This window comes from Bos indicus, chromosome 29 (genome assembly GCF_029378745.1).
Source record: "Bos indicus isolate NIAB-ARS_2022 breed Sahiwal x Tharparkar chromosome 29, NIAB-ARS_B.indTharparkar_mat_pri_1.0, whole genome shotgun sequence".
Classification (NCBI taxonomy): domain Eukaryota; kingdom Metazoa; phylum Chordata; class Mammalia; order Artiodactyla; family Bovidae; genus Bos; species Bos indicus.
This window is the reverse complement of record NC_091788.1, coordinates 45,500,311-45,515,087: the sequence shown is the minus strand read 5'-3', so window position 1 is coordinate 45,515,087 and position 14,777 is coordinate 45,500,311. Positions and strand designations below refer to the sequence as shown.

The window sequence follows — 14,777 nt, the reverse complement described above, 5'->3', positions numbered from 1 at the left end:
CCTCAATGGCTGGCTGGAAGCCCAAGTCCCGCTCCAAGCTGCTGCAGGCCCAGGTCACCTGAGGTCAGTGTCAGATTGTTCTGTGTAGCCCTTAGGAAGGAGCTGCTGCTGCTGCTGCTGCTGCTAAGTCGCTTCAGTCGTGTCTGACTCTGTGCGACCCCATAGACGGCGGCCCACCAGGCTCCCCCGTCCCTGGGATTCTCCAGGCAAGAACACTGGAGTGGGTTGCCATTTCCTTCTCCAATGCATGAAAGGCAAAAGTGAAAGTGAAGTCGCTCAGTCGTGTCTGACTCTTCGAGACCCCATGGTCTGCAGCCTACCAGGCTCCTCCATCCATGGGATTTTCCAGGCAAGAGTACTGGAGTGGGGTGCTATTGCCTTCTCCAAGGAAGGAACTGGGACCCTTTAATCGCTGAACTGTTGTTTCTTGACTGCTTTGACTGCTTTTCCTCCGTTTCTGCATTCCTTGGTTCCCGTAAGATCAGTAATTACTGAGAGTTGCTCAAGGGCAAGCACTGTGGCCAGGTTTAGACTGCAAAATGTCTTAGGCCAAAATTGGCTTCTCTTATGTCAAGAAAGCCATGACTGGTTCTCCTTCCCTGGGGACCCTCTGTCCTATCTGCTTACACCAGGGCAGAGCGAAGCTCTGGGTTTGGGTATGGCGCCAAAGCCAGGAAAAGTATGCCAAGTCCCCACTTGGCGCTCTTCTCTCTCTACTGAGGGAGGCTTGCCCCGCATCTCCTGGACCTCGGCCGCTGTCTACTGTTAGCTGCCGCTGACCAGGGCCTGACCAGGCCTCTGTCAAGGGGCCCAGGGGCTCAGGCCAACCTCCTTGCTGGTCTCGTGCATGTGTGCATGCTAAGTGGCTTCATTCATGTCTGATTCTTTGAGACCCTATGGACCGCAACCCGCCAGGCTCCTCCGTCCATGGAATTCTCCAGGCAAGAATACTGGAGTGGGTTGCCATGCCCTCCCTCAGGGGATCTTCCCGACCCATGGGTCCAACCTGAGTTTCTTTTGTCTTCTGCGTTGGCAGGTGGGTTCTTTACCACTTGCACCACCTGGGAAACCTGGGAAGCCCCCTGGTCTCACCTGAGGCCTCACAGCTCTCCTGGGAGGCGGGGATGGGGGGGCAGGTGCTGGGGAGGTGGGCAGCAATGGAGGTGTGTGTGGGGTTGGGGCCTGTCTCAGGCCCCTAGATCTGCTCTTTCTACCTCCTGGGCACATGGAACACCCCCAGGCCCCTCTTTCCCACTGCAGAAAACTTTACTGTGAGTCCTCCAAGGCCTGAAGCCCTTCTTTTCTCAACAAACCTCTTCTCCCACAGAAAGCTCCACAATAGAAAGCCCCTTCGGGGAGATGCTTGTATTATTTCTGTTGTGAGTTTTGAAAAGTCTAATTTGAAACCTAAAGCTGATCGAGGATTTCTTTGTTCCTCTGCACCCATCTCCCAGCCCCCACCCCCACCCCCACCAGGAATCGGTGCCAAGGAGCCAATTCCAGAGGTCAGTGTGGAGGTGGTGGGAGGGGGGAGGGAAGAGTTAAATGAAAGGGAAAACAAAAACCACTGCAGGATCAAATACACTCTACTACACAGATGGAGTGGATGCCTCCCCCGCCCATCCCCCACGCTGCTGTCTGAAGGTAAGTATCTCCATCAAGTGTTGTTTATATGTTTGCATATACATATATGCACAGGCTTCCCAGGTGGCTCTAGTGGTAGAGAACCTGCCTGCCAGTGCAGAAGACAGAAGAGGCACGGCTTCCATCCCTGGAGGAGGGTGTGGCAACCCACTCCAGAATTCTTGCCTGGAGAGTCCCACAGACAGATGAGCCTGGTGGGCTACAGTCTATGGGTTGCAAAGAGTCAAAATGACTTAGCATGCACACATGCACTTATGCACACAGATTTGTGACTGTACATGTATATTTTGCTGTTATTTTTGTCATTTAGAGCCAGCCTGCTTGGATGCAAATCCTCATTCCGCTATTTCCTCAAGTGTTACCTTGAGGAAGTTACTTAATCTCTCTGTGACTCAATTTCCTCATCTGTAAAATGGGAATAGCATTATAATTAACCCAGATGACATTTAAGAGAGTCAAATATGCGATGAACTACACAGTGACTATTACACTCAATGTGCAATTGGTCTACTTCATGCTTTTTCTTAAAAAAAAAAAAACAACAAACATTTATTTATTTGTCTGGCTGCGCTGGGTTCTTAGTTGTGGCTTGTGGGATCTTAGTTATCTGATCAGGGATCCAACCCAAGCCCCCTGCACTAGAAGTGAAGAGTCTTAACCATTGGACCACCAGGGAAATTCCCACACTTTTTCTTTATTGCAGAATATTCCATTGTGTGGGTGCACCATGTTGCTGTTGCTTCAGTCGTGTCCGACTCTGTGCACCATAGTCTCCTATTAAATGGTCAAATTTATTCTTAAGTTTCGTTATTACGAATAATGTTACAGTGAACCCACTCAGCACCGGCATTTTTATTTTAAAAGTTACAGCCCGAGGGACTTCCCTGGTGGTCCAGCGGTTGAGACTGTGCTTCCAGTGAAGGGGGCCCAGGTTTGATCCCTGATCAGAAAACTAAGATCCCACATGCCTCAAGTAAATGTGCGTGCTGCAAGTAGAGAGCATGTGTACTGCAGAGAAGAGCCCTCACTCTGCAATGAAGATCCAGTGCAGCCAAATCAATAAATAAAAAGTTACAGCCCAATTGCCTGCACCAAAGCTTGTACCAATTTATACTCCAGCCAGCACCACACGTTTCCCTACACTCTCATCAACACCGGGCACCATCTGTTTGATAGGTGAGAGGATGACGTGGTATTGGGCAGGCTTCTCCACTGCCGAGTTACTTTTTGTTTCCACATCTCTTGTGGCATCTCTTGTAGCACTGGAGGTAAAGAGCCCACCTGCCAATGCAGGAGATGTAAGATCCCTGGGCTGCGACGATCCCCTGGAGCAGAAAATGGCAACCCACTCCAGTATTTTCACCTGGAGAATCCCATGGACAGTGGACCCTGGTGGGTTATAGTCCACGGAGTCACAAACAGCCGGACACGACTGAGACTGAGCACACTCTTGTACGTGAGCGGTGTTTATGGTGCGGTCCATGGGGTCGCTAAGAGTTGGACACGACTGAGCGACTTCAGTTTCACTTTTCACTTTCATGCATTGGAGAAGGAAATGGCAACCCACTCCTGTGTTCTTGCCTGGAGAATCCCAGGGATGGGGGAGCCTGGTGGGCTGCTGTGTGTGGGGTCGCACAGAGTTGGACACGACTGAAGTGACTTAGTAGTAGTAGTAGTATAGATATGTAGCAAGCATTCCTGGAGCCCTTAGCCCATCCTAAGAGCTTCTGCAGGTCACCTCCCCGATTTCTGAGAACAAACTGTCACGCTGGCCCCCTTATTGTCTCCATTTCATGGATGAGAAAGCAGAATCATCCCTGCAATGAGCCCCACTGGATTGCCATGCCCTCCTCCAGGGGGTCTTCCCAATCCAGGGATCGAGAACCCTTGTCTCAGGCATCTCCTGCATTGGTGGGTGGGTTCTTTACCACTAGTGCCACCTGGGAAGACCACACCAGAGCGAGCAAGTGGCAAAACCAGGATTCCTACCTGATCTGTCTGACCTGCACATAACTGCTTAGATGTAGAAACTGAGGTCCCGGGGGGGACGCTTAACTGAGGCCACCCAGCAAGTCGGTGGCGCTGCCCAGGCCCTCCCACACCGCCTAAGCCACTTCCGACCCCACCAAGTCTGCGACTGTTTCACACCCACCACGCCCTCCCCTGGCCTCAGCCCACCCCACGCTGCCAACTCTAGACCCACCTCCAGTTTGTGTTCTTTGGCTACTGTGGCTTCTAGCACCCCCAGAGGAAGGGACCCAGACTTCCCCGCAAATAAACACCGCCCACAGATTTCCAAATATACAGAGATAAGTGGTCCCTCCTGCCTTGGCCAGGACGGTCTGGAAGTCCACACATCCGGCCCTTCTCTTCTGCTCCTCCTGGTGTCAGGTTCAGGGTCTCAGTCCTAGTGGGAAGTAGCACGTGTCTTCCACCGTGTGGGGGAGGGGAAGCCTGTACCAAGCCTGTACCTCGGGCATCACCGTCATCAACAATAGCAGAGTAGCTAACAGTCACATCCTGCTTTGGATACATTTTCCAACGTTCACATTTTATGAAACACTTGGGAACAGAGTCTCCCCAAACATCTTGGACAACAGCGTCTTTGTCACCAGACATAGCCCTTTTGAGAGCCATCTACCAGGCTGTCACTAGCACCCTGCCCCCAGCCTCACATCCAGGAAGGTAAATTGGAGTCCAGAGCTGTTCAGGTACGTTAACCATCTCCATGTGGTCACCACTTACACAGAGGACTGCTTTTCAAAAACTTGATTATAAAGACTCTTGAAATATACAAAATTAAGCAGAACGCCCACCCTCATCCAGTCCCCATCACCCCAATTCACAATTATCAGCTCAGGGCTGATTTTGCTTCATCTTCATTCCTGTCCACTTCCCTCACCTTTAAAGTAAGTAATGTATCATTTTATCCACAAAAGGTAAGAGTAATCTTAAAGATGGAAAGTCTTTTGTCAGTGTATCTATAGTATCATTTTCACTGCCAAAAAAGGAATTGTTCTCAATGTCATTAAAAATTTGGTCAATATTCAAAGTTCCAGATACTTCATAAATCTTTTCTTTCTGTATAGTTTGGATTAGTATCCAAATAAAGTGAATATGGGACTTCCCAAGTGGCTCAGTGGCAAAGAATCTGGTTGAAAAGGGCTTATGAAAAATAACAAAAGATGCTCCTAACACCTCTATCACTCAGGAAATTCCTAGGGTTTTAGGAGCTCTGTGCCAGGAAATAGGGACAGAGACCAAATATATATTTCTTATGCCACACCATCAAATTCAGGGAACGTTACAAAGATGGCATTCTATTATGTAGTATCTTGACCATACTCCAAATTTGCCAATTGTCTTGTGTTACTTTTTAAAGTGATTTTAGGGAATTCCCTGGCAGTCCAGTAGTTAGGACTCTGAGCTTTCATTGCTGAGGGCTCAGGTTCAATCTGTGGTCAAAAGAGAAATCTACATTAAATGTATTTTTTCATTTATTTCATTTTTTAAAAATTATTGAAGCAATAAATGTACTTAGTTCAAAAAATAGAAGTCTACACTTATGAAGAGAGTTGGACCATAAAGAAGGCTGAGCGCTGAAGAACTGCTGCTTATTTTATTTTATTTTTAAACTTTACAATATTGTATTAGTTTTGCCAAATATCGAAATGAATCTGCTACAGGTATACCTGTGTTCCCCATCCTGAACCCTCCTCCCTCCTCCCTCCCCATACCATCCCTCTGGGTCGTCCCAGTGCACCAGCCCCAAGCATCCAGTATCGTGCATCGAACCTGGACTGGCGACTCATTTCATACGTGATATTATACATGTTTCACTGCTATTCTCCCAAATCTCCCCACTCTCTCCCTCTCCCACAGAGTCCATAAGACTGATCTATACATCAGTGTCTCTTTTGCTGTCTCGTACACAGGGTTATTGTTACCGTCTTTCTAAATTCCATATATATGCGTTAGTATACTGTATTGGTGTTTTTCCTTCTGGCTTACTTCACTCTGTATAATAGGCTCCAGTTTCATCCACCTCATTAGAACTGATTCAAATGTATTCTTTTTAATGGCTGAGTAATACTCCATTGTGTATATGTACCACAGCTTTCTTATCCATTCATCTGCTGATGGGCATCTAGGTTGCTTCCATGTCCTGGCTATTATAAACAGTGCTGCGATGAACATTGGAGTACACGTGTCTCTTTCCCTTCTGGTTTCCTCAGTGTGTATGCCCAGCAGTGGGATTGCTGGATCATAAGGCAGTTCTATTTCCAGTTTTTTAAGGAATCTCCACACTGTTCTCCATAGTGGCTGTACTAGTTTGCATTCCCACCAACAGTGTAAGAGAGTTCCCTTTTCTCCACACCCTCTCCAGCATTTATTGCTTGTAGACTTATGGATCGCAGCCATTCTGACTGGCGTGAAATGGTACCTCATAGTGGTTTTGATTTGCATTTCTCTGATAATGAGTGATGTTGAGCATCTTTTCATGTGTTTGTTAGCCATCTGTATGTCTTCTTTGGAGAAATGTCTATTTAGTTCTTTGGCCCATTTTTTGATTGGGTCATTTATTTTTCTGGAGTTGAGCTGTAGGAGTTGCTTGTATATTTTTGAGATTAGTTGTTTGTCCGTTGCTTCATTTGCTATTATTTTCTCCCATTCTGAAGGCTGCCTTTTCACCTTGCTAATAGTTCCCTTTGTTGTGCAGAAGCTTTTAAGTTTAATTAGGTCCCATTTGTTTATTTTTGCTTTTATTTCCAATATTCTGGGAGGTGGGTCATAGAGGATCCTGCTGTGATGTATGTCGGAGAGTGTTTTGCCTATGTTCTCCTCTAGGAGTTTTATAGTTTCTGGTCTTACGTTGAGATCAGAACTGATGCTTTTGAACTGTGGTGTTGGAGAAGACTCTTGAGAGTAGAGTCCCTTGGACAGCAAGGGGATCAAACCACTTAATCCTAAGGGAAATCAACCCTGAATATTCATTGGAAGGACTGATGCTGAAGTTGAAGCTCCAACCCTTTGGCTATCTGATGCAGAGTCAACTCACTGGAAGACACCCTGATGCTGGGAAAGATTGAGGGCAGGAGGAGAAGAGGGTGGCAGAGGATGTGATGGTTAGATAGCATCACTGACTCATTGGATATGAATTTGAGCAAACTCTGGGAGATGGTGAAGCACAGGGAAGCCTGACATGCCGTAGTCCTTGGGGTCACAAAGAGTTGGACACGACTGAGTGACTGAACAACAAGCTTATGAGGATTCGAGCATTCCTTTGCTTTCTCCCACTCCACTCCCCAACCCCACCGCCCCCCCCCCCGCCCCCCACACACACAGCTTCAGCTTGGGTAGGTGTTTCCTCTGGGATTTACCTCTGGATTTCTAGATAATATGCTTTTCTGGCAATTTCTTGGTTTTTCAAGTGTAGACATCATCCCTGGGCTTTCTACAATGGAAGAGAAGCCCTTCTTGATCACCTCTCAACCACCCTCCCAGTAGAGTTAGACCGCGAACTGTGGTTAGATGTGCATTGATTACATTGTTTTTATTTTGTAACACTTCTTTATTTATTTGGCTGTGCTGCGTTGTCTTTGGTTGCAGCACTTGGAACCTTCGATCTTCATTGCAGCCTACAGAATCTTTAGTTTCGGCATGCGAACTCTGAGTTATGGCTTGTAGGATCTAATTCCCTAAAACCCAGGCCCCCTGCGTTGGGAGCGCCGAGCTGTAGCCACTGGACTCCCGGGTGAGTCCTGGTTACATTGTGTTGACTCTGTCAATACTGTCCACGTCTGAGCCACCTCCCTCCCTCCAACACCCCTGAGATTCTAAGCTGTAATGTGGGAATATTTGGTCTGCTCGCCTCCGCATCCTCCCAGGATCACAGGGAATGTCTCTATGTTATAGAAGCCTGTCCAGGCTCCCTGGGGCTCCTCAGGTGAAGTGCCATCCCAGGTCCTTTGAGCCCTCTGCCTTGTCTGTCTGTTCTCACCTCCCCGACCCCTTTTTCTCCCCAGCAAAACTGAGTCATGCCTTGGTCTCCAAACGCTCCATCTGGTCCAGGTCTCCATGCCTCACATGTGCTGTTCCCTCTTCCTGGCACGCCCTGTCCAACCCTCCACGGGGGTGAACCACACTCAGCTCTTCTGTCCCCTATTCAGGAAGCCGGCTCTGATGCCCACCTGCCAACAGCTAACCTCGCCTTTCTCTGGGCACTTCTGCTCCCTAGCTGGCTCTGGAGTGCTGGATCACTGCCGACTGTCACCCCGGGGGGGCATGGAGGGCGACGCGTGTCATCCCTTCCGAAGTCCTCGCGGGAGCAGGGCTCCGAGTGAGCCTTGCTGAGTGTTGGTTGAATGGATCGCTTGTCCCTGGTGCTCAGAGCTGAGAGCCACAGCCTGGCAGTGGGTGGGGGCAGGAAGAGTTCAGCAACAGCCGCAGTAGCGGGTGGGGTGCAGTGTGCAAGGAGACAGGGCCTCCTCCCACGCCCATCTCAGCCCTGGCGCTAAAGGAGAGCCCACCTCCTGGGAGGCCCCAGGACGGCCGTCTGGTCTGCGGTCGGGCCCACGTTCCTGGATCCTGACGCCGGCGGGCCTGCCAAGGTCCGTCTCAGCCAAGGTGAGCTGAGGATACGCCAGGCTCCGTGGACTCTCATGGAGAGGGTGCTTCTGTGGCACGGCCCTGGGCTCAGGGTGTGTGTGCTTTGACCCATCTCTTCCCCAAGACACCTTGAACCAGGTGCTATTATTAGCATCCTCATTTCCCAGAGGAGACTGCTGAGGCTCAGAAAAGGGACCTGCCAAGGGTCACACTGGAAGAATGTCCTGGAACTTGCTACTAAGAACCAAGGGCTACCTGCCCCAAGTGCTTTACATGCATTAACTTGGGTGAGGGGGGACCGTTACTATTTCTGTGGAACAGATGAGGAAACCAAAGCACAGAGAGGTTAAGTCACTTGCCCAAGGTCACACCAGTATCACGTGGCAGAACTCGGGCATTTAGCCACAGAGCGTTTACACGCTTTGCTCTCAGCCTGACGATGAGTGTGCTGAGCAGGAGGGTGATGCTGGCATTCCCTCTCAGGACACGACACGCTCCAGTTTGCAAAGATTTTGCACACTTGCCACCTCCCTGCCATTCAGCCCAAAGAAAGGCACAGCGATCATCACCCGCATTTTGCAGAGGAGAAAATCAAGGCCAGAGGAGGACTGGAGTAAGGTCACAGAGGAAGTTAGTTGCTGGATAGGGGCTTGGGTCCCAGGTTTGACACCAAGGCCTGGGCCTTCCCTGGCCCCCTGACTGGTTGGACACACTGAGTTTGGAGACCCTGACGAAGGGGATTTGGAGCACAAAGGGCAGGTGGGTGCAGAATTCCCACCTGGGAGTTCTAGAGGGGAGCCTAAGTCTGGCCTCCAGCTTGCTGCGGGGTCCCTTGGTTTCCTCATCTGTAAAGTAAACAGCCTGGACCTCTGTGCCCCCGAGGCCTTTCCAGCCTGAATTCGCTGCCTTCGCTCTGAGAGGTGCCTGGGGATACAGCGTCCCCTGCTTTCCCCATTAGTGCAATGGCCGCCCCATTTTAGCTGCAGGGTAATCTTTCCTGCCTGCTTGCAGCCTCCTCCCATCTGGTGTGGCTGCAGGCCTCAGGAAGCTGAGGGAGAGACGTCCGGCCAAGCCCAGAGCGCTTCACACTGGTTCAGGAATCAGGGCCTTCTGCTCAACCTGCCTCACCACCCAGCCCAGGGAGCACTTACTCAGCTCTGCTTTGAAGCAGAGTAGCCGGTCGTCTGTCTGTTTCCCTCTGCCGCAGGACTGCGAGCCCCTTGAGGGCAGAGGTCACGTGGAGAGAGCAGAGCTTGACAAGCAATGAGCCTTCCAGTTCTGGGAGCAGGCACAGAGAGGCTGCGTGTGGCAGGGATGTTGAACAGGAAAGGGAATGGAGCTGGGTGTAGAGGTGAAGGAAATCAGGCCCCTTCAGTTCCAGGCTCGGGCTCTGAGACCCCTGTGAGCACGGGAGAGGCCTGGAGGCTCTGCCCTCTGGGGGCAGTGGGAACAGAACAAAGAAGCATGAAATTGACTCAGCAAGGATGTCTTTTATTTTTTTCCCATGTAAAATTTCCATATTGTATTTATTTATTTATTAAACATTTTTTTTTAACTTTATTTGACTGCTTCCAGTCTTTGTTACATTGTGCAAGATCTTTTGTTATGGCACGTGGGCTTAGCTGCTCCAAGGCTTGTGGGGTCTTAGTTCCCAGACGAGGGGCTGAACCCACATCACCTTGCAATGCCCTGGACCACCAGGAAAGTCCCTCGGTGAGGATGACTTTCTGTGATCTTTGGGCAGATGCTGGCCTAAGGATGGATAGACTCGGAGCCCCTGGGCTTCTGCCCTTCTGGAGTCCCCTCTCTGCTTGGGCCACGTTGACTGCCCATGTCGGGAGGGCTCCCTGGGGAGCCACATCCCTCCATGAATACCCATGATGTGGGCAACGTCCTCTGGGGTCTGCTTGCCAATGGCCTGCCCAGCTCGTGATAGTGAAGGCTTCTGTGCTGATGAAACCAGGATGGGCAAGGCCTGGTACGTCAGGGGAGACAGGCAGACGGGGAGGCGGGGGTGGGTGTTCGTTGCTCAGTCGTGTCCGACCCCATGGACCACAGCCCGCCAGGTTCTTCTATCCGTGGAATTTTCCTGGCAAGAATACTGGAGTGGGTTGCCATGGAGGGGGACCATTTGCTGTAAATACGTGTAGAGCCGAAGCCAGGGGCACCTGCTGTGTCCTGGCCCATTCACATGGTCTAACCCCCTGACCGTGAGGCTTTCGCCCAGCCCTCTTCCTCCATGGAAACACTCATGCCCTCTCTTGTCTGGGCTAACTCCTACTCATCCTCCAGGTGTCCGTTTCATAATCCGACAACTGCTTCATGAGACCTACAATAAGGTGTAGCTGTTGGCGGTGAGTGAATAGTCCTGCCTTCTCCGAGTTTCCAGGAGATGCTAATAGGCGTGACGGTAACAAGTGGCCTCCAAATCAGTGGCTTAACCCAGTGAAGGTTTATTTTGCATTCATATCACAGTCCAAATGAGTGGTAAGGGGGCTCTACTTCAGTGCCACTGCCACCCCGAGCCTTGGCTGGGGTCCCATTGGACGCTCAGCATCAGGCCGGCCGATGAGGAAAGACGGAGAGCTTGGAGGCTTGGTCTGGAAAGGCGGGACTCTCTGGGACAAAATTTTGCCAGGACCGTTCTTGTTCCTGAATGGCCCTGCAGGGTTCCGGGCTCTGGGGAACAAGGAAGCCTCCCCTCTGTCACTTGGGCCCTCAGGTCCCCCCTCCACCCCAGGACACACCCAGGCTGCTTACAGCTGCTCCCTCACCTTGGACCTTGGGTCTACTTGACCTGGGAGAGCCCCAGGGACCCCACAGGAAGTACCAGTGTCTCTCAAGGAGCTTAGGCCCTTTGGGGTCAGACCCTCCCCTCGGTGTGGCCCTGAGTGGGCCCCTTGCCCTCTCTGATCCTCAAGGTGAGCCCTGCCTCGGGGGTGAGCGCAAAGACAGGGAGCTGGCGAGATCTAGGCCCTCCGAAGCTGGCCTGAGGTCAGCACAGGGAGAATCAGGTTAAGACAAGTAGCAGCTGAGGCCCAGCCTCCTGGAGACCACCCCTCCCCTGCCACTCCCACCCCCCAGGGCTTCTGCTCTATCCTCTGGGAAGCTCTGGACACCACCTGCCCCCAGGGGGTTGGGAGAGCACTGGGGGCCAGTTCGTCAGCAGGAAATCATTTACTTCAGCTCGGCAACCTTTATTCCTGTGTTCAACGCAGTGTTGGGCATTGGGTGCGGGTGTGGCCCGAGATGCCAATGGCAGCAATCCCTTCCCCTATCCGGGCCTTAGTTCTCCCCTGTCAAGCAGGGAGGGACTTCCTTCATCGGGAGACTGTGAGGAGAGCGACAACACGCGACAAGACACAGGCCAGACGTGGTCCTTGCCCTGGGGAAGGGCTCACCGTTGGGGAGGGAGGCCCAGGCCCCACCCACCACTGGCAGCTGCTGAGAAGGGTGGGTCGGGCATGGCCCAGTGACCAGGCGATGTGCCAGAGCTGCTCAGCCATGGGTCTGGCTTCACCGAGCTCTGTCCTGGTGGCGGAGGCCTGGGCGTGCCACTAGGGAAGGCGGGAACAGTCCACAGAGAGGCGGTCACCCCATCCACACAGTCCAGAGGGCCACGGAGAGGTAGGGCAGCAGGCGTGCCATCTCATCTGGGTGCAGCGAGGGTCCCCACCGCTCGTGGCCTCCTTAGCTGGTGGTGCCCAGCGGGGGCTGTGGGGAGGCTGACCGGCTCAGGGTCACGTTGGGGAAGCTGGTGACAAAGCTCTCCCACCTTCTCCTGATCTTCTGGAAGACAGAGGAGGGGTTGCGATCAGAGCCCACCTGAGGGGTGGGCTTCAGGTGCTGTTCCACCTATAGCCAGGAGGGGGTGGTAGACCCCAGAGACAGAAGCCCCTTCACTAGGCACCCTTTCTCCCGGAAGGCAGGAGCCCAGCGGGCAGCGCCCACCCAGGGGTCCTGATCCTCTCTTTTCTGGGGTTAGAAGGGACAACAAGATGTAACCCTGGGGAAGCTGTACTGACTCATCTCGTGCCTCCAGCAAAATCCACCGTCCAACACACTGACAGACTGGTCATCTCAGAACAGCTTTGACTATATCACCCATCAGCTCCAAAACCTTCCCTGACTCCCCAGTGCCCACGGGATAAATCCCAAATACCTTCAGGCCCCTCTGGAATACCTCTCTCTGCAGCCGCTGCCCCGACAGCTCTCTGTCTTCTTGGTCTATAGCCCCATCCGTTTCTCCCTCTGAGCCTTTGCTCCCCTGGGTCCCTCTGCTTGGGATCTTGCCCCTTCCCTGTCGTACCCCTCCACCCACCAGCCCTCAGCCAAACCTGCTGATACTGCCTCAGCCACCTCTGGCTGCCTTCTTGCTCCGCTTGGATCAGCTGCTCCGTGTCCCCCAGGCTCCCGGGCAGCCACTCCTGACCGAGGGTGTCCAGCCGTTCTGGGCCTCCATCTGAGGACCGGGACTTCTCACGGCCCTGCCTGAGGCTCAGCGCCCGGCGCAGTCGGCCTTCCGTGGGCCTCCCCCAGGGCTCCTGGAGCTTGCCGTAGGAGGGCCGTGGTCCTCGCAAGGACTGACTGCGTAGCCCTGTCCCCATGGTTCTGGAGGCTGCAGGTGCGTCTGCTTCACCCTTCGGCGAGCCACTGGCCTTCTGAGATGGCCTGGTGCCCCCACCCACCTGACGGGAGCTCCCTTGGGGACAAAGGTTGGTGCTGGTGAGGTGGCTGTCGTAATCCAAAGGGCAGGCCACCAGGGTCAAGCATCCCTGAGTCACCCACGCAGCACACTCTCCACCTCCCAGGGAAGCGGGTACAGGCTTCCTCTCCTCCTTCCCCCTCTATCTCCTCCAGGCAGCCTTTCCTGACTAACCCATCCTAAAGATCTTAGCCTCTCCCAAACTCTTGTAGCCCTGGCTGTCCAAACATTTTGTTGACAGTGAGAACAGATGGCCCAACAGCAAAACAGACACGGGCTTTTAAGAAACAGGACAGCTCCAACCTAGAATGGTCAAATTCACAGAGACAGAAAGTAGCATGGTGGTCGCCAGGGCCTGGTGGGGTGGGGAGGTGGGAGGATTGGGGGAATGGGGGCGGTGGTAGGTTGTTTAATGGCTCCAGGGCATCAGTTTTGCTAGGTGAGAAACTTCCGGAGTTTGGCTGTACAGCAATCTGAATGAATATAACACTCCCGAATTGTACATGTAAAAATCTAAGGTGGTACATTTTATGTTTCTGTATATTTTTACTACAATCAGAAATTTAAAAAAAGAAAGAAAAAAAAGAGGCTAGTTCTGGGGCTGAAAGTTCGGAGTGTGAGGTGTTTTCCAGGTCTAACTCTGCCCATAATTTTCTACGAGAGAATAGGGTTAACAGCTCAGGCTCTGAGGACCAGCTGCTCCTAGGAAAACACTGGTTCCATCACCCACAGCTGTGCAACGCTGGGCGCCTTCCCCCGCCTGGTTTCCTTGTCTGTAACAGGGATGGATAACTCATGTGTTGTCAGGAGGACTAAATGCAATGACGCTGTGCCAAGCCCAGGGCTTGGCCTGCAGCAAGTGCTCAATAAAAGTAAGCCAGTGTTAGTCAGTACTCGAGGCAAATCCTTTCCCCTCTTTGTCAGTCTTCTCATCTGTAAAGTGGGTTGTTGTGAACAGTAAATGAAATCGTGAATGCAGGTCCCTCCAAGGGCCAGACTACCAGGAGCAGCTCTTTCTCCTAAGATTGGTGGGGAGGAGAAAGGTACTTGGGCTGGGCCAGCCAATCCTTCGCATCCTAGAATTTCAGGGTTGTGAGGGACCTCACACATCTGGTCCATGCTCCTTTTTGCTTTTACCACTATTTTTTGAGCATTTTTACTGGTTCTGGAGCTAATTCCTCCCTATATTTCCTTTAAACCTTATGATAGTCCTACAAAATGGGAATCATTATCTTCATTTGCTAGCTCCCCATTTTGTAGGTTGGCAAACTGAGGCTCAGATTAAGCACACCCAGTAAGCGGCAGAGCTGGGCCTCCTGCTCTGGCCAGCCTGGCTTTAGAGCCTGTGCTCCAACCACTCTGCTCTCCTGTCCTGGTGTTGGTAGCAGGGGCAGATGTCCTGCGTCCTCTGTGTCTGGGGTGATGCCGGGGTGCCCTGTCTGAGGTCAGGGAAGTGCTGGCTGCAAGAGCTCTTGTTGGCGCATCCCATACCCCTGGTCTTGCTCCTTCTCCTCTCTCAGAATTTCTAGGCCTTCCTTGCGTTCAGGATCTCTTGCTGTCTGCCAGGCTCGCTCCCCACCTTCCCCCCCACTCCCCGCCAGAGGAGCCAAGGGAGGGCCAATGTGAAGAAGGGAATTCATGAAAGGGACCCTGACCCTCTGCCCAGCCTGTCTTAGAGGTGGACTGTGACCATCACTGCAACCCTACCCACACCTCTAGCGCCTGAGCCACAGAGCAACCCTGACCCTGGTTAAAAAGCAACGGAACCATTACACAATCATCAACACCTTCCCTGCAGCACAGTTAGGTCGGATCCTCC

General features: G+C 52.3%; 1 protein-coding gene across 2 annotated transcripts; it reads right to left on the bottom strand.

Annotated features, from left to right (window-relative positions):
- Positions 1-10,682: 10,682 nt before the first annotated feature.
- Positions 10,683-12,949, bottom strand: C29H11orf86 (chromosome 29 C11orf86 homolog). 2 transcript variants are annotated; one of them, XM_070782422.1, is made up of 2 exons: positions 12,591-12,949; positions 10,683-12,039 (listed from the first exon to the last, which is right to left on the bottom strand). In XM_070782422.1, the coding sequence occupies exons 1-2, from the start codon at positions 12,858-12,860 to the stop codon at positions 11,944-11,946; spliced, it is 366 nt and encodes a 121-aa protein (XP_070638523.1). In that variant the 5' UTR covers positions 12,861-12,949; the 3' UTR covers positions 10,683-11,943. The 2 variants fall into 2 exon arrangements, with proteins under 2 accessions (XP_070638523.1, XP_019810869.1); XM_019955310.2 differs by having other exon boundaries at positions 10,683-12,042; positions 12,591-12,943.
- Between the last annotated feature and the right edge of the window lie 1,828 nt (positions 12,950-14,777).